The sequence below is a fragment of the Pterocles gutturalis genome, unplaced genomic scaffold (genome assembly GCF_000699245.1).
Source record: "Pterocles gutturalis isolate BGI_N339 unplaced genomic scaffold, ASM69924v1 scaffold13138, whole genome shotgun sequence".
Lineage (NCBI taxonomy): Eukaryota > Metazoa > Chordata > Aves > Pterocliformes > Pteroclidae > Pterocles > Pterocles gutturalis.
The window spans coordinates 38,995-65,663 of record NW_010125749.1 but is presented as its reverse complement, the minus strand read 5'-3'; the positions used below and the strand labels follow the sequence as shown (position 1 = coordinate 65,663).

The 26,669-nt window shown below is 47.2% G+C and overlaps 1 protein-coding gene across 1 annotated transcript in view; it reads left to right on the top strand.

Moving 5' to 3' along the window:
- Nucleotides 1-26,669, top strand: part of SPNS2 (spinster homolog 2 (Drosophila)) — a gene marked incomplete at its 5' end in the record, with an annotated part of 80,486 nt that overhangs the window by 49,826 nt on the left and 3,991 nt on the right. Inside the window, 5 exons of the mRNA XM_010078709.1 lie at nt 1,427-1,569; nt 2,700-2,852; nt 4,412-4,601; nt 11,387-11,452; nt 19,323-19,421. Coding sequence (XP_010077011.1) covers nt 1,427-1,569; nt 2,700-2,852; nt 4,412-4,601; nt 11,387-11,452; nt 19,323-19,421 — 651 coding nt within the window. The remainder of the gene's footprint in view (nt 1-1,426; nt 1,570-2,699; nt 2,853-4,411; nt 4,602-11,386; nt 11,453-19,322; nt 19,422-26,669) is intronic.

Genomic DNA, 26,669 nt, shown 5'->3' with positions numbered 1-26,669 from the left:
ACACATGGATGCGTGATAGAATCGTGGGGAATCCGACAAGCTGCATGCTTCGCTGGTGGTTGCTTTGGACAGCATCGCTTAGTCATCATAGTCAAGCAGCACATGTCGAAAGCACGTGTTGACATCAGAGTAAAGCAGCCTCTGGCCCTGCGGCAATTATTGTGTTCTTGCAAGATGTACGAGATTGCCCCAGGTGATGCTCTGGGATCCAAAGCCAGGGGAGGTCAGGAATAAGCTGTGCTTCAGTGGGCTGGAGAAGACAGAAGGGCCCATTGGCAAGTGACAGCTTCGTCTCTGGATCCAGCAGTAATGTTGTTGTTCCATTGGAGCATTGCTGAGCATCGACGGATATTGTCCTGTTGGAGGAATAAGCCTTTATAAGCCTTTAGATAAAAATCAAAGAGACTTTATATGGCCCCAGAAAATCCCAGCGTTTCCATTTTTTTTTACCGGTGCTGTGTCTTGTGTTCAGCTGTACTGAGGATACTGTATCAGGCTTCATTTATTCCTGGATGAGGGATTTTCCTGATTTTCCAGTTCTGAAATGTTTTTGTCTTGTGTTCCCTTCCCTAGAAGAATTCTGGGTTTGTTGTCTTTGAACATGAAACACTGCTGTGTAAAGGCCATTCTCAGGTTTTTATTGGAAGCTTATTTTTTTTGGAACAGGAATTTATTTTTAAAATGGCATGTACAGAAGAAATGATAGTTTGGTGAAAATCCATATTTGTATTTTCCTAACGGAGCTGTTTTCCATTCTGACAATGATGGAATTTCAGTGTCAAAACAGGAATCACGTTTGTAGCTTGCAAAGCACTGGGAGATCTTTGTATTTCTGCCTAGTGATTGGGAGAAAGTATTGGAAACTGGGAAACCTAGCCCTCGAATGTGTCATTTCCTGTCTTCCAGCCGGAATTTTCAATGTTTATTGATCTTCTGTACACTAAGGTAATCTGCGGAAGCCACCTGAATTGGAAAGCCATTGTGGGTTAGCTGGAAGAGGGATGCGTGTCAGGCGAGGATTTTCAAAGCCAGATCTCTTTCACCTGGCCTCGTTGCCTTCGAAAGGCTTCTGCACGCTCCCAGAAGCTGGCTGGTCTCTTAGCCCAGCTGTGAGTAGGTTTCCAAAGAGCTAAACATCACTGAGGAACTGTGTTTAGATGAATCTTGGTACTTGTATAGCACAAAAGAGATGGACTGCCTGAATCAGAGTGTTCTCCAAGCAGTGTGCTTCCAGAGGGAGATGAGAGAGTCCAGGGAAGGACAGGGAGGAAGGGAAGGAGCGGATGCCGCAGCGTGCTTCCAGGTTCTGGCCAGCTGTAAAAGAGGAACGGGGTCGCTGAAACGAAACTGGTGTGATCTGCTTCTTATGCCTAGTCAAAGCAAACCCTGCTGCCTCCTGTGCTAACACCCTGTTCCTCTCTTGCAGGTATCTCCGCTCCTGGGAATGATAACAGGGACCCTCATCTTGGTATTTGTACCTGCTGCTAAGAGAGGAAATGTCGAACAACTCGGGGGACAGCTGAAGGCTCGGACCTCCTGGTTGAGGGACATGAAAGCACTGATCAGAAAGTAAGAGCGCTCTAGTCAAAAGCACGCCTTGCCTCTGATGCTTAACTGGAACATCCAGTGGCCTGGGCTTCTTAGCACTGGGAGACTGGAAAGTAACAACATGCAGGGAGTTGCAGGAAGTTTAGTCTGAGGACCTGGGAAAGAAAATCACAGTTACATTTCCACAAGATACTGACTGCAATGACAATGATGGATTCCAACTTTTGCTCTAACCTTTCCAAGATTCAGATCTAAGCGAGTCTGCTTTATTTGGCTCATACTTCAGACATAATAAAGCTTTTGAAGTGTAGAAATCACTGTGTTCCTGCACTAATTTTAGTGCCACTGTTGTTCAGATGCCTAGATCGTTTTTCTTCCATGAAAGAGCTACTCTGCTAAGGGGAAAAAGAGAGTCAAATGCCAGAGCAGTGTAAGAGGTGGAGATACACAAATGTTTGCACTACATGGCAAGTTTAAATATATATATTTATGCAACCACGTGTGAGTGAATGCACGAGCACAGAATTTGCTTGGGTGCTTGTATATGTGCATAAAAGATCATGCTCCCAAGTGTTTAAGCAGCTGCAGAAAGCTTCCTGTGAATGTGCAAATACTTGTGAATTCAGTGTTACATCAGAATTCTGGTGGGAAACTTGTGGTGTCCTTCATTTTTAGAACTGCTGGCTAGAATGCCTTCCTGGTATTGTCATTCACTATCAAAGGACTATGGTTAATTTATCAATATTTCTATATTACTTACTTTGTTAGTTTATCCAAGTAGTAATCAATGGTGGCATGGATGGGGAGGGAGAAGTGAAACTGGTAATCCAGGAAAATAGGTGATATCCCAGTGGAAGTTCTGTGCTCCACACATCATGTCTTAGTGACTAAGTTCTGAAATTGTCCCATGAAAAATGGGTCTCTCTGAAGCACCCCTGAAGAGTTAAGTACATTATTATCAGTGGAGCATCACGTATTCCGTGCCTCTTATTCCCCATTGCTTTGTACCTTGTATTATCCCTGTCCCTTAGCAAAGGGGGTGGCCAGTATGTGGGACACTGTCACTGAAGCACTGGCTCCTGTCCTGGGGCTCCTCCTCTTCCACTTTTCCCACTAACCCTTCTCTTGGTTTGCCCCTTGCATCTCCTCAGCCGCAGCTACGTGTTCTCGTCGCTGGCCACCTCCGCTGTCTCCTTTGCCACAGGGGCGCTGGGCATGTGGATCCCTCTGTACCTGCACAGAGCACAGGTTGTGCAGAAGACAGCAGAGACCTGCAGCTCGCAGCCCTGCGGCACCAAAGATAGGTGAGATCCCTACTGCACTCCTTTAAAGAAGGGGGACGGGGGTGAGAGCTCATTTACCAGAGGAAACAGGCGAGTCCCACAGTGTCAGGTTACTAGAATGTCTGTAATTTCCTCTAGATCTTTGCAACAATTCTAGGAAATGCTGGGATTGTAAACTAGGTTTTATTTCTCTTCTTTACTTCATCGCATGAAGTCAAGCCAATGGAGAAGCAATGACCTCAACCCGGTCTTAGTTCCCAGGCTATAGTGCAGAAGCAGAAAAAGAGACTGGAGGATGTTTGGAGAGCTGAGAATTTGGTTTCTTAAGACCCACGCTTGTCTGTGCTAGCAGCAGAATGAGCTGGCAGGTTGGGTAGCCACAGCAGTGGCTGTAATTCAGAGGTTGGACTGGTTCCCCTAAAGGCTTCAGGGACTGACCCTGAAGGCTTTTGTTTCTTGTGAGGGAGGACTGTATTTCATTGCTCTGTACGCTACTGTGTATGCTGGGTTTTGCTGAAAAATGGTGCAGAGATCTGGGAGGCTTTGGTCTGGATTGCTTGGTGTTATCCAGTAATTTGGTTTCTCCAGTCCCAGTTATATAATATCACTCGCAGAACATAAGCTATGAAAAGTAATTCATCGTTTTGTGCTTTACCGTGATGGCACAAAACATTAAATGCTAAAAAAGCATTTCTCCCAGTGAATAAAAGATAGAATAAACTGCCTTTTGTCAGCTTCTTTGCTTTTTGGCTTGTGAGGGGAAAATAACAGTAGGAAAACCTGCCTGCTCTATCTGACACAATCCCGTCTCAAGGAAACCCCTCAGCGGTTTGGAGTACCATGGACTGGAGCGCCCAGCGGGCAGTCTCAGCCTGTTCTGCAAAAATGCAGCGAGCAGAAAATACAGCTCCAGTCAGAGCGCCCATCTGCTGTTTGCAGAGAGGAGTTTTCCTCTCCTGGATGACACCTACATTCTGAGCTGCCCTGGAGCTACTGCAGCGTGGCTGCCGAAGCCTCTGTAATCCAGGTCCTGCACAGACAATGCAGAGATCCATGCCAGCTCATGGCTCTTTAAATTTGAATTAACACATTTCAGTTGTGTAACACAGCAGCAGAGTTAGAAAGTCAAAGTATGTTGAAAGTCACTAGTATTTAGAGCCTTGCTAGGTTTCCTTTCCATTAAGCTTCCTAGTGCCTGCTCTGTCCATGATTTCCCTTCACACCATCCATGTGCAGGTTATTGCACAATTTTGGGTGTACATAGCTCTGCAGCGATAGGAAGCAAAGTTCCACATGAAGAAGCAACATGAGCCCTTTGCATCTCTTTGTGTGCTGATCAATGCCTGTGTACAAGGCTGAATTTCATTATTTTTTTTTCCTGATTTCAGGGCAAGAGTGCTAAAATCACAAGCACTCAGCAGGGGAGCTCATTTGTTTTATTTTCAACTTGCAAAGCCAACAGGCAGATTTCCATTAGTCAGTTTACCCTAATAATTTGTTCAAAGACCATGCCCGTTTTGGGGAAAAAATCAAAATAAACCCTGTCTCTCCTTTTTTTTTTTTTTTTTTCCTTTTAATAGCTTGATCTTCGGAGCGATCACATGCTTCACCGGTTTCCTGGGTGTAATCACAGGGGCTGGGGCAACCAAATGGTGCCGGTTAAAAACCCAGCGAGCCGATCCTCTTGTCTGTGCTGTTGGCATGCTGGGATCAGCCATCTTCATCTGTCTGATCTTCGTCGCTGCCAAGAGCAGCATTGTGGGAGCCTATGTGAGTATAATCCTTCGCATACACCAGTCTCACTCTCCCTCTCTCCACCAAACTGTGTGCATTGTCCCCTGCGGGAAGCCTGAGATGCTGGTCTGGGTTTTCCCCTTCGGAATGTCCTTCATTTGGCCTCTTGGCATTTTGGCACTATCTAGATGTGCCCGGACAGAAAATGATATCTCAGCTACTTATCCCCTAAGCGTTGTCAGAATTTAGAGCTGGGGATTTAGCGCATGCGTGGAAACCCCCAGTTCCTTTGGGTTGTTCTGTCTGTGCCTCTGTTGCTCTTGCCTAATGTTTTGGTGCAGGAAAATTGGCCACTTCCCTTACAATAAAGGGGTTTGTAGCTCCAGTGGTGCCAAATTATAATTACGGTCTGATTTGTCTGTGGGCATGCTGTTGGCTATCTATAAGTACCATTAATTTCCATAACTAGGTAGCTCGCTGCAGACCCATAGTAATAACCGTGTGATTTCAATTTGTTATCTGTATCACCATAGCACCTGAAGGTCCTCAGCATAGCCCAGAACCCACAATACTTGATGCTGCACAAACGCAGAATAAAATATGGCCCCTCCCAGGGTGTTTATAATCAAAGTATATAATAAGACATCAAATCCAGGCAAATAGACTGAAAGGAAAAGGAAAAACTCAAGTATAATAGTCCAGCCTCAGGCTACAGAATCTTGCTTTCAGTGGAGAGTAGAATTCAGTCCAGCAAACAGGTCCCAGGTTCCCTTTGAGTGGGACGTGGGAGAAGTTTTTGAAGCGAAAGCATGAGGTGGTAGGAGTAGCGGGATAATTTCTGAAAGCCCACCCTTAGGTTCCACGTTGCAGCACACACTCCACCCAGCAAGAAGAACTCATTTGCAGTTAACCAGCCAACCCATCTACTGTGTTCCTTGTTTCTCTGTATTTCTAGCACCAGCCTAACCGTGGTTATTTTCTGAGTATTTCAATACTTGCCATTGTTGTGGGGAAACACAAGAAGAGTGAAAGCTTAAAAATATTAAAACAGAACCAAGGATGCCTACTCTGGCTATTTAGAAAGTGTCAGAAGGAGGTTCAGTCCTCTGGTTCGTGGCATGGTCTAGAACTAACCTTTGATTCAATGACCAGCAGAGAAATTACCACCTCAGACAGCCTGGAAGAGGGTGTTACTGGTTGGCCAAGCATTAACCCTCCTTTCATCATCACCGTCTCTGAATGAAGAGGTCTGTCAGGTCCCCTCGCCTGTCCCTCCCTCCACCTCTTTGTGCAGCCAGCCCTGTGATTTTCTCCTTTCCCGGACCTGGTGACAGACGTGTTCATTTGTGGTGTGCAGTCTCTTTATGCAGAAAGTCCTTTCTAAGGACTCCCTTTCTAAGCTGGAAATACTATTTACAAAAATTTTGCAACCCAAGTTGGTTATTGGTCCCATTTTCATCTTTTTTTTCTTATTTTTTTTTAAACAGCCATGTGATTATTCTGCATTGTGTACACATATAAATACAGATGGTATTATTTAACCAATCTTAGAAACAATTTATTTTGTTATGCATGAGCAGTAAGCCTAATAAAGAGTCAGTGATTTGCAAAGGAGGTTATCTCTGCGTATGGAGGGGGTCTGAGGAATACGAGCCTATTTGCTGGGGCTCTTAGGCTGATGCATACATTTGTTGCAGATACCACTGCCTCTCCATACCCCCTAAACATGCTTTCTCTGCTGCTGGAAACCTGGTGCACAGAAAGCAGATAAGAGTCTAGTAGCATGCTGACTGGGGAATCGGAGACCTGAACTCTTAAAAAGAGTTTGTTTGCGTAACAGTGGGCAAGTTATTTAACTTTGCCTCTGCAAAAGTGAGGATTCTTAACAAAGGATTTGGACAGCTTAGGTCATAATGTTTGTAAGTCACCTGGATGAGGAGATCTGTGGCCAAGCCATCCACTATAAATTGGTACAAACAGCAAAGAATGGCACAACAGCTCCTGGTGTTGCTGCTCAGTGTTACAGGTGGTAACCCCACCGAGAAAACAGGTCTGTGGTGGAGCTACCAACGCCTCATCACACCAGGTATTGTCACAGTGGTGCTGTATATCACTTGTATTGACTTTTCAAGGCACGTTTCAAACAAATGAGCCCTTGTTTTTCCATGCCATGCAATGCTGTTGCAATCTTACAGGCTGCCAGGGTGTTTAATTCCCTTTTCGTTCACTAGGAGACCTGTTTTGCAAGGCTGCATGGTGTAGCAGTTTCTCATTCCTCTCTGTTTTCAGTCTCATTGGTTCAAAATGAAGAAGAACACTGTTCTCTATCTCTGGAGTTGGAAAACCTAGATTTGATGGACAGCATGATGGACTAGGTTACCTTCCTTATCTCAAAACCCATAATAATAGCTTGTTCTGGAAAGAATACAGTAAAATGTATCGGTGGGTTTTCTCGTCTCTGAGAGCTTCCTTGGCCACTGTGTCCTGTCTCTCATCCTGGAGCTCTGTAGGACTGCGAAAGGCAAGAGTGAAGTTCTGGTCTGTTCCCCAGCATGGTGGTACTTCCAGACCTGTGCTGTGACAGTCCTTAGACTTCTGCCATTGATCACACCATGCTAAAATTGCAGGGTTACTCATTTTGGACCCCTCATTGGCTCAGAGCCTTTAAAATGATCACCTCCAAGTGTTGAGGTGGGTCCCCATGAGATGGGGTTCTGTCACACTGAGCTGTGGTGGCCACCAGGTCACCATCTCCCTCCCTGCTCTAGTTAAACAGCCGAGAGTTTTTAATTCCAGGGGATACTGGCATCAGCTAAATGAAGTGTCCAGCACTCCAGCAAGAATCAGGAGAGCCTGTGCTTTTTAATTTCTTGGGATTTGTTTTCTGTTTGGTTTTTTTTTTTTTTTTAAAGACCTGCATATGCGTTAGCGTGATCACCTTGTCCCTTCCAGGCTCTGCTCTCTTCCTCCCCTGAACACATGTACCTTTCCTGCCCTGCTCAGTCCTGTCCTGCAGGTGGTTTTGGTCCCTGAGGGCAGCTGCTATTCCAGGTCCGTAGCAGCCACTCCTACCTGGAGCAGGTAGACAGTCTTCTTTTTTCCATCCAATCTTTTCATACTACTCCAGTAAATTATTGGCAGTGGTAGAGGTGGCTGGAAAGTTGGAATAAACCAGCATTCTGTATGATTTAGCTGCCCAGACACTTGTGTTCCTGTCTTTGACTATCTTGCTTGGCTATACAGTCCAATCAGTTCTCATTCGGTGCTCTTGCACTGTGTGTATTTGTGTGCTGTAGTCCAGCTCCTTAAAACAGCAATTTGCCTCTCTTGAGGTCCTGCTCTTTCTGAAATATGTTCTCCTTGAAATGCTGGGTTTCAAACCTGTCTCTGGAAACCCATTAGCTGCACAGCATCATCGTATCACACCACTCAGACATTTCAACAGCGGATTTCAGACTGGTTTAATTCCCCAGATGACCAGAGAGAGATGCTTTGCTTTGCCTGCCTTTTGCCACTCTTCCAAGTTGCTATTGTGCCTCCATTTCACCAGCTATTTCAATTCCTCAAAGACAGTTTATGATCTTGCAGGAACAGCAGCTCCCGGGGTGAAACCTTGCCCTAGAGCTTTTACAGCCTCAGCTCCAGGGACTCTCTGTTGACATGGTGTTGGTGACTTACCTGCTTCAGGGGCATCGATATTGCCTGACGCTGAGATGGAGTTAGGCTTGCTTCCAGTTCAGGGGTACACATGGGAGACTTACCCACCATTTCAAAGAGAAATACAAATAATGGAGATGTAGGCAGATACGCGCTTTGCAAATAGCCACGGAAGGAGTTCAGGTCTTGCTGTGAGAGCTGCTGGTGCAACCGTTCTGAAACAACTTGGCTTATCGTTTTTGGGAATCAGAATTTGCTAGCTGATCCCATAAAGAGAAGACTTGAGGGGAACATAACTTCTCTCAGCCCATCACAGATGAGCAGCTGGACAGCAAATGGAGATGGTGAGATATTATACAACACAGCAGGATCCAGAAGAGGATGTCTCTCTAGAGCTGAAATCTCAGGGTAAAATGAGGCTTCAAAAAGCGTGTGAGGAGTCAAAGCCGAGACCATTTCAGGAGCTATTGATCTGTTCTGGAGGCTGCCCCATTTGCAGTTAGCATCCCTAGAGTCTCTCTCCAGCAGAAATGCCACAAATCCTCATATGCCCTTTGCAGGGCATGAACTCATTTTTGTAAATCCCCATTAGCAGCTGAAGGACGGACTTTTTAAAATGTCAGTATCTTTTGTCCTACTTTTTGATCTTCCTCTTGTTCCTCTTTTCCTTTTACCACTATCCACATATCAAGCACGTGTTTTACGGAAATGTGTTGGCTGAAATACACATTCAACAATTCAAAACTGGAGCACTCTGAAGTTTGTAGCATTTCCCTGATGTACAAGACTCGTCCTGAATTCCTGCAGAAGGGGCCAAGGTTTGCTTGCTGCGTGTGGCCATTCCTACGCGTGTGTGTATTTTATATAACCTCAAGGCAAGCAGCTGCCTGTTTGCAATATTGCTTGCAGAGGCAGGGCATGTCAGTGCCGCGCTCAGCAGTGTGATTGCATCTTTCCCAAGCTCTCTTTAATCTCTCTGGCTGCAGAACCCCAGCCACAGCAGCTGCAAAGCTGCAGAAGGACAGATTTCAGAGCAGGTCCTGCCAGCCCATGGGGGGCTTGGGTGAGCCCCTGCTGCACGACATATGGCTTCAGCTCCCGTCAGCACCTCGATTCCTTGGATCCACGTTTCTCCGCTTGGCTGTTGTCACTTCCAGTGAGAGCCAAGTTGAAGGCAGACCAGGGGACACTGGGAAACTGGAAAGAGGAGGTTTCCTAGCTGAGCGGCTGGGCTGTAATGACTGGCTCAGGCACCGTCACGGAGGAAGCAGATCCAGGCACAAAGAGAGGGGATGGGCAGGGAGAATGCGTGGGAAACCCAGACAATTTTAGAAACAAACAGAGGAAGCTTTCTGTGGGTCGATGCGTAAGACTTGCTAAATAAAGCAAACTCTTCCTGGCAGTGACCCCATGGTCCGAGGGGTTCAGGCAATCTCACCCGGTGTGTGGGAACGACAGTTGCAGTGGTCACATCAGAGCCGTAGCTACCAGCCTTGGAGGTCCTCCTCCCACCCCAAACTGTGCCTGTGCAAGTGACAGGGACAGGGACAGTGCGACTGTCCCTCACAGCTCCCAGAACACCACCAGACAACATCCATCTGAACGTTTCCTCCGAGCAAGGTGCACTCTGCATTGCTTGCCAGCTTTGTGTCGTTAATGAATTGCAGCCTACTCAACATCCCAAAAACCAAACACAAGGCAAGTAAAAGGGGAATCGTCAATTACTAGAATCCAAATCTCCATAGCTGTTGTCTCCAGCTACCAACTGGGATTCCAGGAGTCATGTTTTCTCTCTAGATGCCCCAAAAAGAAATGAGTTAGCTGGGAAAGAAGCAACCTTCTGGGGGGACATCTGCTCAAGGAGTTTAGCTTGCCTTCTCGCTGGTGGGGAGCAGGGGAGCTGGGGTGTACAAGGCTGGTTATTTACGTAGCGCTTCATCTCTGCGTTCTGCTCTTCATAACACACAGAGGGAAACGTGTGTGTGGAAGATTTTCCATCCTTGTTTCTTCATCCTGTTGAACCTACATTTCTTTGTTAAATTGTTAACCAGCAGCATAAAAGCAAAAGTTTCATGGTTGAGATGTGGGTCAAAAGCTTTTTGATGGAGGCAGTGTTCCTCCCGAAGCTGTGTCACCCTTGGTCCATCAGACTCAGTTTGATGAACATCTCTGTTAATGATGAGCCAGGTTAAATTCGTTTCTCCTCTTGATCATTTCCAGTTCTTCAACTGCTGTAAGTGTTGGTAGAACCATTTAGTGAACTGCACCAGGGAACTGATTTGGGTTAAAAATAAGCAAACCAAGCCCCTCTTCCCCTACCTCCCTGCAACAAAAGATTCTTTGCTCCATCTCAGTTTCCTGCTCTGGATCCCTGCTTGGCTCTGTCGTACCAGCACAACTGAGAATTCAGGATGGGATGGGAGAAAGGGAGGTGGAAGGGATATGTGATGGCTGTCCGTACCACACCAACACAAAAAGAAGCTCTCATCCCACTGCACACACGGGGTTTTTAATAGATCTTGTTGACCATCTCCAGAGGCAAGAGTTCTATCTCACCATACAACACCAATGTTGCAAAAGTCCTGTCGTGCCCGTACATATCCCCAATGGAATGGTGGAGTTGTTACCCTGCCCAGACCTGTGGCCCCTCAAAAAGGACAGGAATATGCTGGCAGGGGAGGGAAGGGACCTTGCTCACTGTGGGTAGAGAACCCCATTTGGTTTGCTACAGAGCTTGTCACATAACTTGATTCCTAGTGATGGAAGTGACTGGTTTGGGGAGTTGTGGCCGCCTTGACTTTTCTAGCTGGCTTTTTGGAACAGGATTGTTAAAGTATATAGGAAGCTCAGGGCTGTCTCTTCTTGCTGGCTTCTTTTATTCTTCTGTTACCAAGTGTCAGCCTTTTATCGAGCTGCTCTGTAGATCATGGACAGTTTACACTAATGAAGTTGCAGGCCAACCCTCTAGAGCTCTGATAAAAATCTAGGGGTTTTCTAACCTTCAGGATAAACCACAACAGTAACCAGCAGTGTGTTGTGTACAGAGGAATCCTTTGTGTAAGTTTGAGACAAATAAGCAACAAAGGAAGGTTTGTGACAGGTTATTTTTCCCTTGAATGTCAAGTGAATAAATCTTCTCCTTTTTGTGTGTTTTGTTACAACAGATTTGCATTTTTATCGGAGAAACTCTTCTGTTTTCAAACTGGGCTATCACAGCAGACATACTGATGGTGAGTGTACTTTGGAACAGCATCTTTCTCTTCTGGTGGCCAGTTTGTCAGCTTGCAAGAACAACCTGAAGTTCACAGTTTCTCCCAAATACCTAGCCCCTACTTCAGCCTATTCGCTTTTTCTTTTTTTCTTTATTTTTTTTTTAACTTATTGAAAAGGAAAGTGAGAGAGAGGAAGAAAAAAAGATTATTCTTGTCCTTTGTTCCAAGTACCAGGGGGAGTAAATGCCCAGAAGGGACACCATGACTAAATTCAAGTAGTTTCCCCAAATTTTAAGTATTTGTGCAAACCCCCATATGCAAAGAAATCAGCTGGCATTTCCTAATAGTCAGCACATCAGTGGATTTTGTTATCAATAACTCAGCTTTGTTCTGCAATAGGAAATCCTTCCCTCCCTCCCTCCTCTGACCACAAAGGCAGCCATCCACCTCTCTCTTTGGCCCAACTCCAGCAAACCGACCATTCAACACATACACAATAGAAACCCACCTCTGGGAGAGGAGGGAGGAAAAGAAAGTATAAAGAATTTTTGGACTATGTCCACCTTGTCCGAGAGGAAACTGTCAGGGACTTTTCACCTCATGGCCCTCATTTTCCATTCTTTTCTCCACCATAGACCTTTTGTAAGTCTTTCAAATTGGCAAGCTGACCTCAGCAGCTACATTTTCACACGGAATAGTCTGGAGGTTGGTTGGAGAGCTTTGCATGTTTTGTAACGCTTCCGTCAGAGACCTGTGGAGCCTATCAAACACACTGTGTGCTGAAAGCCCATTGTGAGGGCGGTTACGTGTTGCTTATTGTATGAAAAAGAAAGAAACCAGGGCACAGAACCATTACACAGGACTTGCCCAAGGGCTTTTGGCAGCTTGTTGACAGAACTAAAAATATAATCGGTCCGGCATCAGCAGAGATCTCCCTTGACTTGTGTTTGCTGCTTATGCTAAAACATCAACGGGAAAACAACCAGCCGCAGTATTGCTAGATGTAAAGATCATGGTGTTGATGTATTGATTCAGCAGAGACCTTTCAAGCTTCTGCTGAAGTTGTGCGTACGATTGAAGTTCCAGGCTGTGTTTATATTTTCAGGTAGCTCTGTAGTTGCCATAGCTGCGTTGCCTGATGAACTTTCCATCTTTAATTCGTTTGTGCAGAGAACAATTTGGGAGGTGGGGTGGGGTGGTTAATTCCACTCCTCTCAGATGTGTCTGAAGCACAGAGAAACAAAGGTTATCAGTGTACTTCAGGAACATTACACAGCTTTTAATTCCTCCTACCAGCTCAGCTTTAGCGTGACAGAGCTCTGCAGGGGCTGAGTAGGCGGTTACTCTGTACTTACACAGGGTTTGCAGCTTGGGCCGAGTTCAAGGCTGCTGTGACTGTTCTTTAAGCGGTATCTCAACACTTAGACAGATGTGCAGTCCACAGACAGCTGTGGCGAGGAAGAAATTGCCCAAAGCAGCTGTGGATGCCCCATCCCTGGAGGGTTCAAGGCCAGGCTGGATGAGGCTTTGAGCAACCTGGGCTAGTGGGAGGTGTCCCTGCCCATGGCAGGGGGTGGCACTGGGTGGGCTTTAAGGTCCCTTCCAACCCAAACCATCCTGTGATCCTATTCTATGATTCTATGAAATTACAGTGCAATACTTCCAGTTGCTCATTGCTGCCAGAGCTTCCTGTCACATCCTGCCCCTGGCTGGGATGTTCACAGGAGCGCTCCCAGCTCTCCCTGGTCAGGATTAGCTGATGGGCTTAAACAGCAGATCTCTTCTGTCCTCACTGGCATTGCCTGAACCGAGGAAGGGCCTGGCCACGAAGCACATCTGCAGTCCCCCAGCAGCTGGGGCCGTCACCTCTGCTGCCAGGGTAGCACAGCTGGAGGGAGGTATCTGTCGGTCAAGGTCCTCCAGGAATTCTGTGCCTAACCCCAAAGACATTTTTCTACCAACTACTTTGTTATATCAGGTGTGGTAAGGACGCCATCGTTGTCTTGTTTTAATTACTGAGATTTTTTGTGTTGATTTCAAGGTGACTTCAGCATCCTGTAGCTCTTTATTACCTTTTATAGGGTTTGCCATCTGTCTTACCAGCATCCTATAGTCAGCTGCAGCTTGTAGGGATACATTTGCAGTTATTTATGTTGCTTTAGTGCAAAAGAACTCCATAAGAAATGATTGGAAATAATTGGAAACAATCTCTTAGTTCCAATTTCCGAAACACGGGAAAGAAACTAAAACCATGTTAAAAAATGGATTTTGGCGGTTGATGCCAACTCGTAAGCGAGCTGTTCTCTTGTCTGTTAAAACAAATGAACGGAGTGCCATATATAATGCCCGGCTTCATGTGCTATCAGCAGGAGTAGAGCTGTAAATGTCCTGTACGAATAAATGTTAAACATCGGCTTAGACCAACGCGAGCCGATAAGCAGATGGTCTGGGGTGCGTTCCTATCACACAGGGGGTTTGAGGGGCAGGCAGCGGGTCAGAGCCAGGGCTAGAACCGTGTTGGACAGACAGCTCTGCAAGGAGTCCTCGCCAGAGAAAGGTGTGGACGCGCTTTAGCGAGATGCACTTTAAATGTTAGGCCAATTAATTTCTCCTGATTACTATTTATTTGGTGTAATCAGAAGCGTGTCTGTTCTTGCCTGAGGCTGGTGAGGAGTTTAAAAGCATTATTAGCACAAGCTTAACAACACTTTCATCATATACATAAATATTATCCTGTTTTCACGGCTAAAAAGCTCTCAGGACTGGCTGAACACTGTTCCCACTGATTTCATTATGCCAGAAGTGAGGCTTTTTGGAAACTGCGTCCCCAATGATTTCTCATAGCTCTCCCAAGATTTACAAATCTCACGACTGCCTAAGAACCCTATCGGGCAGGTTGGTAAGCGTCGTCAGAGGTTTTGCAAGTTTCATTTCCTTGGCAAAATCAGGGTCTTTGCTTATTATCTTCACATTTAATTGTTGGCTTTTCACAGCTTTCTGTTTCCATTGCATCCCCAGCTCTTGGCGGTGTGTGTGCAGCTCCTCTGTGGTCTGCAGCAATAGGTGTGAGCGCTGGGCTGGATAAACCATCCGCACTGCAGAAGGTACCGCACTGCTGGAGATTTTTAAAGGCTGAGATTTGTTCCAAATGCAAATTTGTCCAAAACAAGCCTTATTCTCCTGAGCACAACTCTCCAGATCTCCTCCCAGGCACATGCTCAGACGGTGCTTAGGGAAGGGGGGGGTTGGTTCTTACGGAGCATGCTAATTATGAAACAGATTTTATCAGCCGTTGTTGCAAATTGGCCTCAAAATTACCAGAACCCCAAAGTAGCATTAAAACTGCCTTGTAAAAGCAATAACGAATGAGCTGCAGTGCAGCGGGCAGGCGTGTAAGGTTCTGAGATGTGCTGAGTGCTTGGAACTTTGTGGAATCCGCTCCTGAGAGTGGGGCTTTTCCTCCATAGCACATCTCAAAAAAGAAAAAAAAAAAAGATGGCCAGAGGCATGGTGGCATTTCTGTGTAGAGGCAGCAGGCGATTTAAAGGGCCTGAGCTATTGCCTTTGCTGAGAAAAGCCATCCTCCAGTTTATGCAAAGACATGACACTCATGCAAAAAAATGCTCTGCGTATTTTTCTCTTAAAACATGAGTTCTTTTTAAATGGTCCCGTGGAGGAGCTGCCTTAATGCTTCACTATAGGGTCAAAGTCTGCCTTTGGGCTCAGAACAGGCACAGGCTGGAGCTCAGCTGTGCTGTAGGCACGGAGGAACGTTCCTTTTGTTCTGCTCACCTCCCCTATAAACAAAAACCCATTATTTATATAGTGTACCATACTGCCCTATTTTTACAGCCGAAGATAGACAGCATTTCCAGAAGTTCTCATTGTTGCTTCTCTCAGCGTGCCTCCGCATGTGAGTAACCTGAGGGCTGTGGTTTAGCTTCTAGGGCAGGGTGAGGAGCGCTTTGAAGGTACGCAGCCCGCTTCAAACCCTTGGGCACAGCTCAGAGCAGGGAGGGTGTGCCAGGGGGCATCTCCGCAGGTCTGGGGGCCGAGGCTTGCAGGTGGATGTGTGCCGCTCGGTGTTGTGCTGTGATTTACAGACCAGGTCAGCCCCCTTTTGCTTCATTTAAAGGTGTTTTTTCAGACAGTGCCTGCCTAGCTTGGGTGAAGGGTCTCTCTTGGGCTGGCTTCTCTGGGTCACAGCCTGTCCTGGGTTTTTTTGCCTTTTCTGGTTACACCAGGGACACCTGGGCTATGCCCAAGCTCTGTCAGTGGCTGGAATGGCGTTAGTGTGCGTTTTCTGTGCCTTTGGTGCCGAGACACCAATACGTGTTGTCCCGAAGATTTCTGTCTGACTCAGGAAGGACAGTGAGTTGTTCAGAGAGTCGAGTCTTATAGGAGAGATGGGGAGGGACTCTATCAGGGGGTGCAGGGACAGGACGAGGGGGAACGGGTTTAAGCTGAAAGAGGGGAGATGGAGATGAGATTTTGGGAAGAAATGTTTTCCTGTGCGGGGGGTGAGGCAGTGGCCCAGGTTGCCCAGAGAAGCTGTGGATGCCCCATCCCTGGAGGGGTTCAAGGCCAGGCTGGATGAGGCTTTGGGCAACCTGGGCTGGTGGGAGGTGTCCCTGCCCATGGCAGGGGGTGGCACTGGATGATCTCTAAGGTCCCTTCCAACCCAAACCATCCTGTGATTCTATGATATCAAAGATTAGACCAGGATTAGATCAGGACTCCCGTCTTTGGCACGTGGCCTTTTCCTGGGAGAAGGGTGAGCTCTGCTTGGCTTTCCTGGTTAACTTACTTCAGACCAGCTCATTCTGCTGGTTTTGCTGCAGGAAGGGGATGTCAGCAGCAAACCACAGCCTTTCAGAACCTCTATTTAAAAAGCAGAGGTTTGCCAAAGCTGCCTGGTCAGCCTCCCTGCCCATCCCCTGGGCTGCCTGCTTCCAAACCTGGAGGCCAGGGATGAGCCAGGACCATCCCACAGGCTTCCGCCTGGTCTGCTGTGGCTCTCCCACCTCCAGTTTCTGTGGGATGTTCAAACCAGGCCATGGATGGTTTGAATTTGAGTCTATTTTAGTATCAAAATGCCCATTTAGAGCTGTAATTTAGTGCCATCTTCCTAGAACAGCAGATAATGTTTGCTACCAACTGCTTCCTCTCCATCAGAATAAAATGCTTTTCGAGCAGGGATAGGGTGGAGTATTTTTGTTGTTTTGGTGATGCTGGTTTAAGCCTTTTTTCTTTCCAATATGTTTTTAGAGGAGGAGGAAAAATCTCACGTTCATTTGCTTGCTGCACGTTGGGGTTTTGGTTTGGGGGTGGTGTGGTGTGCGAGTCGTCGTCACTTGAATTCCAGACTAAATCTGCCAAGTTCTGGCACTTTTTAATGCCACACTTCTTTAGCTAGGCAAAGCGAAAACTTGCTGGAAATTGTGTTGCTACTTGCAAAACTGCATGTATGCATAACACAGATACACATGCAAATGTCTGTATAATATATGTGTGTGTGTTCACGTGTATCAATACATATGTATGCACACACACACATATGATGCAGGTGTCGTTCAAACTTCTTTCTCCATCTGGCACCGATTCACTGCCCCTCCCTGAAATGGTAAGTTTTGAATAAATTTCCCATATTCTTTGTCATTTTCCTAAGAAAATGGATAGAATGTAGAGCCAGGCAGGCTTTCTTCTCCAGATTTATTAACACAAACTTTAGAGAAATAAGAATATTTTAACATAAGTGTGAAGTTCCCCGTTTCACAGATCTGCACAACTCTGGACTCTTGAATTAGGTAGAATTTCACTGTATCTTCTCGGATGCCCTTTTCTCAAACAGCTCTTGCAGAATGCTTCTCCATTGCACCTTGTGAACTGGGGCCAGGTGGGAAGAAGAACAATAAATCTTTTTTTTTTTTTTTTTCTTCTGTCTGATCTATCCATGTTGCACCCATTGCCCTGCATCTTTGGGGAACAGTAATGAACTGGGAGGCTCTCCTGCTGTTTCACAGTGGGACCTTCAGTACATTTCTGTCTCTAGCAACGTCTGAACCTTTTTTTTTCACAGTGGGACCTTCAGTACATTTCTGTCACTAGCAACGTCTGGACCTTTTTTTCCTCTTGGGACCTCTGTGAGCCTTCAAGTCTGTTTTGAGCTCCTGGATGCAAAAGGAGGACGGTGTCTAACATCCGCAGCCAGGTGTCTGCTGTGGATCTGCCCATCTTTTGCTCTTGTGTTGCACAACAGGAGTCTAACAGGGTTCCCGTTCAGTACGTGGCGTCAAAGCACGTTAGCAGTGTGCAGTTACAGCTTTGTCAAAGCAGCAGTGACAGACGTGGCAGGTCATTCTGAAAGCACGTGGTAGAACCCTAAGGGAAAGCATTTAATCTCATTGCATCCATTGCTCTTAATTGCCTCTGCTTGGAATGAGCTGATCAGTCTAAAGAGGCATCAGTTCTCTTCTAGTGCAGATTTTCTCAACACTGTTTCTTTTCTTTCCCTTTTTTTATGTCTAACTCTTCCCACTGCAGACAGGGCAGCTCACCTTCCCTAAGAGGAAGCGTTAAGGTGCTAAAACAGTGCTTCAGGTCCTGTGCACTGAGTTCTCCCTGCCTCGGTCAGCTCAGGTAAACTCACCTCCGTGTGCCTCTAGCTGGGGATATGCCAGCCCTGAAATGTCACATGTAATAAATGACCTCAGGAAGGGATTGCAAGGAGTTGAAGTCTGGGAAGGCATCCCTTCTGAAGGAAGACTGAAGGCAGTCCCTCAGAGAGAAAGCGGACAGGTAGAAGGGATCCTGGTGTACCAACAGCTAAACAAGAGAGTCGTTTCTGGCAGGGTAGATGGCTCGTCACAGCAACAGAAAAAGGCAGGATGGGGTTCAGTGCTTAGAAGTGGAAACTAAGCTCACTTGGACTTAGAGGCCCATTGAATTCCTCGTCACTTACAGCCTGTAAATCAAGACAGGATCGAGTTCTGAACTAGGACATGTGGACTCGATGCAGATGTTCGTAGCCAGCTCCTTTCACGAGTTTTATGCAGGAGATACTTTTTTCTGCTCCTAAATTTGTGTTTTAAAATTAAGGTCATTCCACAGGATGAGGGTTTGTTGGGTTTTTTTCTTTTTTTAGTTTTCATCCTGTTCCATGGTTAGGGCTCTATTTTCTCTGTCGTGTTAATAATAATTTGTGTTTCCCACTGATCCTGTGTAGTCAGACTGATACTGAATGACCTGGGCAAGGGTGTTACGTCCTGTCAGAGAAGTGGGGATCAAGCTACAATATCTTGGCTATGGAAAATTTTCCTAATGTGTCTTTGTCACCTTTCACAAGTGGAATCGCAAATTTTTGACAAAAAAAATAAAGTGTCTAGAGATGGGGCAGGAGGGGAAGATGACCTTTTATACAGATATGAATTGCTCATAAGTAAGGAAACAAAATGATATCTTTGGTATGGAAAACCCAAAATATCCCAGGAGACAGCAAAGTCCTCATGTGGAAGGCTGACGGCACTGAGCAAGTTCTCGAACTTCCCTCTCCTCGTCAGCCAAGCAAAGCACAGGCTGAGCAGCCATAGCTGTGTCTGATGGGCAAAGCTGAAAGACAAACTCATGCTGAGAGGCGTTCGGACCAGACAGAGCTCCCTTCCCTCCACACCTGCCGTTGGGAGCACTGGAAAGCCAGGAAGGGCAGCAGAGCTCCCCAGTTGCTTGAGCCACCCAGGGACTGGACGTGGCTGCGTGCCACCGACACCTGGGGCAGTGTGTCTGCTGTGTCCTGGCCTGGGCATAAACTGGGCAATACAGACAGCTGGACAGGTTCTTTCGTTCTGTTCCTTATGTGGTTTTTTTTTTTCTTTCCCTTTTTTCTTTGCAGTATGTGGTCATCCCGACACGCCGTGCAACCGCCGTGGCCTTGCAGAGCTTCACTTCGCACCTCCTGGGAGATGCTGGCAGTCCTTATCTGATCGGATTTGTAAGTGCCCGCAGCAGGTTTTGGCAGGGCTTCGTGCCCGTGGTTGTTGTTGTTTACTAACTGCTTATCTAACATGCCCCGTTGAACCCTGCCGGGGGAGGCAGGCCTGTCTCTATCAGCAGAGAGGGAAGCCGTGCAGTGCAGTGCAACTTTTTTCGTGCTTACGTTATCCGTGGGCTGCCGTTCAAACTCGGAAGGAACACTTGGGCACAAGGAGTGAGCTTCTAAATCCTTTCAGCCTGGGGCATTTGTAAAGCTTCCAGACAGCTCTGGAGAGGGACAGGGGTTGCTGCTGCGGTGTGGACACAGGTCCGTCAGTAATCAAACTGGAACAGGGTTGTGTGCGGGTGTTTGACTGTGAATCTGCTCTCATCAGCCAGAGATCTGTGATGGGCGGCGACACGCTGCTGCTCTGACCTGCTGCTGTTCTGAACCTGGTTTGTATGGTAATAAATGATGGTGCAAAATCCACGGCAGGATGGGTGTGTGCGCTTTGGGGTTTTTATCGGTATCCCTTTCTGGTGTGTGCGTTTTGGGTTTATTATTAGTAGTATTCCTTTCTGGTACTGCTGCAGTTGTTGGCCTTGGTCGGACTGGAGATCTCACTGTTATCTTAGTGCAGAGCAAAAGAAAAGACCCTGCTCCAAAAGCTGGCAATGAGTGAGAACACTCACAGCTAAAAGTATAAGCCCAGGGAAATTTAATGAGGAAAATAAACCTAGATGTACTTGGATAATTTCTTTCCTTTGCACCCTTCCATGGAGTTTGATGCATTGAGTTTCAGAGAACACAGATCAGCATTTATAGACTATAGCAGCTTCTGCGTCAAGCCCTGAGTGGCACTGCTCGTGTTGTGTTGGAGGTGCTGCAGTTTTCCAGTGCTGTAACTGGGACTTTCACCACTCCCGTCACCTCAGAGACAGAATTGGATGTGCTCAGCACTGCTGCGTGACACAGCTGCCGGGTCCTGTGGACCTCTTTGTTGTTAAAACTGTCATTTGTCATCTATTCGTCCCATAGACACTGGTGTGTGTATCTATACATATTTACATATATTTTATATGCATAAATATTTACTCTTGACTGCCAGTTCCCAAAAATGATATAGGTGCTCTATAGCGCTCTGAACCATACATGAAGAGACAGATACAGACAAGGCTGAACAGACCAAAGAAATGAGAAATATCTCAAGAGAAGAAATATGTACAGTTTGGCTTACTCTTTATTTACTTCAATGTTCTGGGCACCCAGGGAGAAATGATCTTATTTTAGAAATTATTTGAAAGTGGCGAGAACAAAGGAATCACTGGAAGAGACATGGGGAAGCTCAAAGAGGAGAATAAAATAAGCAGGTCAGCGTGCTTCGGAGGCAGGGTCTGAGATGCAGGCGAGGCTGCCTCAGGTGACTCTGCTGCACGTTCGTTCTTTTTCTTATATAAGAGGGATGTCTGGGAGGAATGGTGAGGACTCTGAATGATTGCAATTAATCTTGAACATTGCCTAGGGCTCGTCAGTGTCACAGATTAAAAAAGGACGTTGGTTGTAGAAAATAATGTGCCTTGACTTTCTAGTGGTTGGACATCAAGCAAGCTGTGGGTTACTTAAGGATGCCAGCCTGAAATAGCTGCCTTAGGCTTTCTTTAGACTGGGAAAATATTAATTATGATTTTTTTAATAACTCTTTTCTAATGCTGTAGACGTTGGGCAGCTCTCCTTTGGGAGGAGCCTCCACGTCCGAGGCTCTGCGGCAGCTCACGCTGTGGAAGGCTCCAGCATCCTTTTCTGTAGCCTCCGGACTGGCCCGGCTGACTCACGCTCCCTGTGCTGCAGTGACTGAAAGGGCAACTGCAGCTTTCACACAACACAGAAAAACAAATTCTGTTTAAAGTGAAAGGACAAACAGGCAACTTTTCCACCAGAGCTGAGACAAGCAATGAACTCGATTGGGAAAATCAGCACGTGGTTGTCATTGGAATTGTCCCGCGGTGTTGTAGGATGGAGACCTTCATGCAGGAGAGAAATCTCCCTTGGGCAGGTTACTGGAGTGGCTTGGGGTGTGAGTAGGATTTTCAAGGCAGTCTATGGGAGCTGAGCAACCTACTCCGGTTGGCTTTAAGGGAAATTTGGGAAGGCAGTTCCCGTATCCTGCTGGGAATCCCCAGCCTGAGGACACGGACTCACGCTGCTGCTCCTCCGGAGTTACCATGAAGCAGACCAAGTGCAGAGTGTAGGTCTTGGAGGAGAGGCAGGAGGCAGGGTAAATCAAACAAACGGCAGGAACAGGCGTGCTCAGGATGGGTGAAGCTCAGCCCCCCTGATCACTCGGGGCTCATCCAAGCTCCTGGAGATCTGCCATTGCTTCTGACTGCTCACATAATCCTCCCGAAGCTCCCTCAGTAACGAGCAGTGTTTCAATCCAAATGTGGCTGGAATCTTCCGTGGTTTTGGGGGGTTCATAGCGAGATGCCCTGTAGCAGTAAAGAACCGGATACCCGCAGCCTTGTAGGACTGAGCTGTCCCAGCAGTTGTCTCCGTCTGCTGGACACAACAAATGTCGTATTGATGTTATAATCCTCACGTGGAACGCAGAAGGTGCTTAACAGCTGCAGCCTCACGGGTGCGGTTGCTCCCCTGCTCCGTGGTGTGCCAGAAGAGTTGAAGGGCAGACTTGGATTTTTCCGCAGTCAGTTCCCAATCTTGCCATGCAGTTCCTTAGGGTCACCCAGAGCCCCCAGCAGGTGTTAGCGTTTAAATGCTGAGTGGAAGGAACCATGTGTGTGGTTACTTTTCATGTCTCTTTAAATATCGATAACTTTTATCATGGTAAAAAGGCTGAAGATTGACTTACAAAGGAGTTATGCAAATGCAGTTTCAGGGTGGCAGCTGTAATTTGTGTGAGGTTTTAGTACCTGCCAAGCGCTGAGATCAATGACTCTAACTCAGCGCTGCCTGTCCATTCACAAACAGGAACGGGCATTGCTGCAGTATTTCATTGCATGAGACAGTTTTTATTCCTAGGTAAGTGTAACTTTTTCAGGACCTTTGTGATAATCTGCAGAGTTGAAATAATTCTTGTTTAACAACCTGGAGTATAACTCCATGCTCTATCCTTGAGGTAGGCAGTGAGAAATTTCACGTGAGCCATGCATGACACCCAAATATCTTGAGTGCTTCCCTGTCTCTGAAAGGTCCCACTGTGCAGAGACAGCAGCTGGAGCACAGGACGGTGAAGAGAACTATCCCAAATCCCACCGCTCACGTTGAGGATCACAGAAAGGTCTAACTGCCCTTCCCGTGCCCTGGTACCCGGACAGCATTTCAGACCCAGAGAGCCCCGGGGAGGTGTTCAGCAGCAGAGTGTGAAATGCCGGTAACTCTTCTCACACTGCATTATAGCTCCAGATCTTTGGATTATTAATTCTGCTTATATGTTTGTTGTCCTTTAAAATTCAATAATTGTATGTACACTTATGTGTTCATGTGTGCACACGCGTGCATGACCTGTCCTCCCTGCTCAGGGTTTGCATTATTCCTTCACACCGACCACAGGCTTCCTCCACTCGCTGACATACTCTTCAGCCTCAGAAAGCCAAGTACAGACGGTCATATTTTTTGTTTTGAGGCTGTATTTTGTATTTCCTTCCCCTCAGTCTGTCATTTGCTTCCTGTGTGAGCACAGCCATGCTTTCCTCTCCCACCCTTGCCTTGCTCCTCGCCCTGGCTGGGATGGGAAACAGGCACCTTCTGCAGGCTGTGCTCTCCCCACGTGCCAGGGCGATTGCTGCTGTGGGCACGCGCTGTCCGTGCTGCTCCGGTCCTGTTGGCTCTCCTGTTAGATTCCTGCTTTATTAAATTCTTTCTTCTTTCCCCTGGGAACCCATCCATCAGGTCTGGGGATTGAAACCTGTCTGTATCTGCTTGTCACCTGGCAACATCAACGTCACAGATGGTGTTCTGAAGTGCTGGAGATCAGCGCTTTTCCTTTTGATGGGCTAACAACGACTCCCTGTACCCATCTGGGGGTGGCACCCGCCTGTCCTGACCCCCTTGGCTGCTGCACCTTCCCTTCACGTGTGGGACACAACCTCCAGCCCCTCCGGCCGAGCGGTGGAGGACAGGACGCCAGGGTCTGGCAGCTGGGCTCTGAGAGAGGGAGGACCCCATCGCTCATCCCTGTGCTGGGGGGCATGCAGAAGCTCTCCCCCTCTGTCCATCTCTGGTTATGCACATGGCAGCAGGACCCGGGTTGCTGGCTCTCTGACGGGCTCCTCGGGGCAGACCCCGCGCCCGGGTGCCGTGTCGGGTTGCCGTGCCCGGGCGGCTGGTTCGCCCGGCAGCCGGGATCACCAGTGTGATCTGCTTTCGGAACAGGCTCCTTGCAAAAAGGAGGTCTGGGTGTGAGTGACCTTTTAATTAGTTGTGAGCAAATCTGAGCTGTTCTGGTTTGTTTTAACGGGGCTTTGTGCAGCTCCCAATATTACCTGGAAAAAAATTAAGAATAAGCCTATTGCTTGTCACCCTTCACTTTTCGCCCTTCCCCAACTTCCTTAGGTGAGCAGGCTGATAAACTAGATCTAATGAGCTACTTAAATAGCAAGAATGCTAATGACCTTCCTTTAGCAAGTCGTTAGCAGAACAGTGTTAATTATCACTGGTGCAGAGCATCGGGGAAGGCAGAGCAGCATCTGATTAGGGGCAGCTCAAGGAAAATCGTAGTAAAGGCAGCAATTAAGATACTTCTTTAATGAAAGTTATAATTGGAAGTGTGGATTTCACAGCCACCTTGTCCCAGTTTGAGATGGCCTTTTGTCGATTTGGTTTCAAAGTAAATATATATGTATAGAAAATAGTTCTGTATGTAAAGACTCGCCTGCCTGAGGAAATGGCATTCATATATTCGGGTTTAAAATTCCTATTTTATGGTTTAAAATGCTACGGCTACTTCAGAGTAGATCTGTGGACATGCTCACTCTGGAATAACATTTTTCCCAGTTCAGACCACAGCCTGCTGGGGCTCCGGCGCTGCTGTCTGACAGCAGGGCGGTGGGATAAAGCGGCTGGTTGGGATGTGCTGCTGCGGTTTGGGCGCTTTGTCCCCATCTGACCTGTGCAGCCACTCCTCAAACGCAGCCCCCGATGTGCTCGCTGGTGACTGTGCAGTTCTGTCTCTTCTGCCAGAGCAGGGTGCGAGATGGAGTTTAGTTCAGAAAGGCCAGCGTATCCTGGAACAAAAATGTGTGAATTGTTCTCCTGGCATCACTCGCTGTTTTCCGGACTATCAGGAGCTGTCCCACTGCTGCTGTGGGATTCAGGACGGAACAGAGGTCTCTGGCTGGTTCTCTTTTGCAGCATGGTACATATTCTGATGTTTATAGTCCATATGGGTGTGTATAGGCAGCATCCTCCAGCGCCTGATGGAGACAGCAGATGCGATGTGATACACGTTCGTGTTTTCTGTTCTTTGTTTCTTTACCAAGCTCCGGCTGCCTGGCGGCTGCTCTGTAGCCCTACAGGTATCGCTCCTCTTGCAGAGACCTTCCCCCACGTTCGCAACGCAGATTGTCACGAGGAAAATGGGACTCAACCCCTCAGTCCAACATCTGATGTATGTGTGCTGGGGAAATACTGCGAGGAAGAGAGCCCCCAGCCCCTCCTCCTCATTACCTGTTTCTTCAAGCAGAACTTCTGAGGATTTCTCCAACCCTGGCTGACCTGAGTAATTAAAAGCCTTTTTCATAGTACACAGAAAGGCCAAATCTTGGATGTGGCTGTCGGCTGCAAAAAAAAGGGGGAGAATTAAGCACCTGGAGACCAATCCACCCAGGATTTGTCTCCTCATTGCAACGAGCTAACAAGCTTCCCACTTGTGATGACTCAGCAACAGACAAGACTTCAATCTGCCCTAAAAAAACCGAATGACTTCCCATATAGAAAATGCCCTTTGCCAAGGGTTCACAGCCTGGTGTCTTTATTTCCAGAGCTGCTGTGCACCTGCCATTTCCCGTGACTTTGGTTAGAAGTGCAGGTTCTGAGTGTTTTTTGTAAACAGCCATTTAAAGTCTGTAAATGTATCTCATTAAAGAAAGCACAGAAATCCAGAGCTGATCGTTGTTTCACTCAAGTATTTCAAGCTCTGTCCCATCTGCTCTTTGCATTAAAAATCTCATTAAACAAGTGGCTGCTTGCTGAGCTGCCAGGGTCCCTGGAAACTCCCAGTACGGACACAGAGTTTTCACAGTGCTGAGCACCCTTCAGAATGCGGTGTCTGATTTCTGCAACGTGGGGGAATGACCTCCTCCTCCTCCTGGGACATCCCGCCGGGGACGGGACCTGTGCTGCGAGGACAGACGGGTGTCCTTGCCTCTGGCCTGGGGACAGGGATGCTGCTAAAGGCTGTGCTTTGAAATTGGGATGCTGTGCCACAGACCTCATTTCTACATGGAAACGGGCAGCCCCCATGCCTACACGTTTAGGTCCCTCCACCCCGGCACGTGAGCCATGTGCCTCGGTGCCACCGTCCCCAGGGTACAGGGCATCTCCTGCTGGGACAGAGGAGAGTCCAGCGTTCTCCTACAAACCCCACGGGCAGACAGACCCGGAGAGAAAGGTGGTTAGTAACATGAAAAAAAAAAAAAAGGAGTTTCAACCCTCTCCAGGGCGAATGTTGTCTGGAGGCAAACGATGCTCTGACACCAGGAGATGTACAAGGTCCATGTGCCGGCACTGCCAGCAGAACCCTTGATGGAGTGTTTTAATTAACCGCAGCCTGTTCAAGGAAGCACCGCTTAGTGCAGGCTGCTCGTGCTGGGAGGGGTACGGGGGCACGGGCAGGGGAGCCGGGCACCGGGGACGCAGTGCAGAGCCCTTGCTGCGGGTATCGCCGGGGCAGGCTGGGTACCGCACACGCACGGATGCCGGCTGGCGAAGTTGTCACCAGCCAAGTGTTCAATTTGTGTGCGACCGCAAAAGGACACGATTAAGGTGAACAGGGTGTTTGGCTTTTTTCCCTCTAATATCCAAACATGCCAATGTTAAAATTGAAATAACTTGTAGGATATAATTGCTTTTACCTTTCTGTGGCTTTCAGAATAAGTATCAGAAAATATTTGGCTTTATCTCCTCTTTTTATAATGTGTTTCTCATGTCATTAAGCACGGTATAAATGTTTGCGCTCCCCCGCAAGTCTAGCAATTTTTTTACTTTTACTGTATAAAATCCCTTATTTTTGGTTTCTAATCTTCAATTACA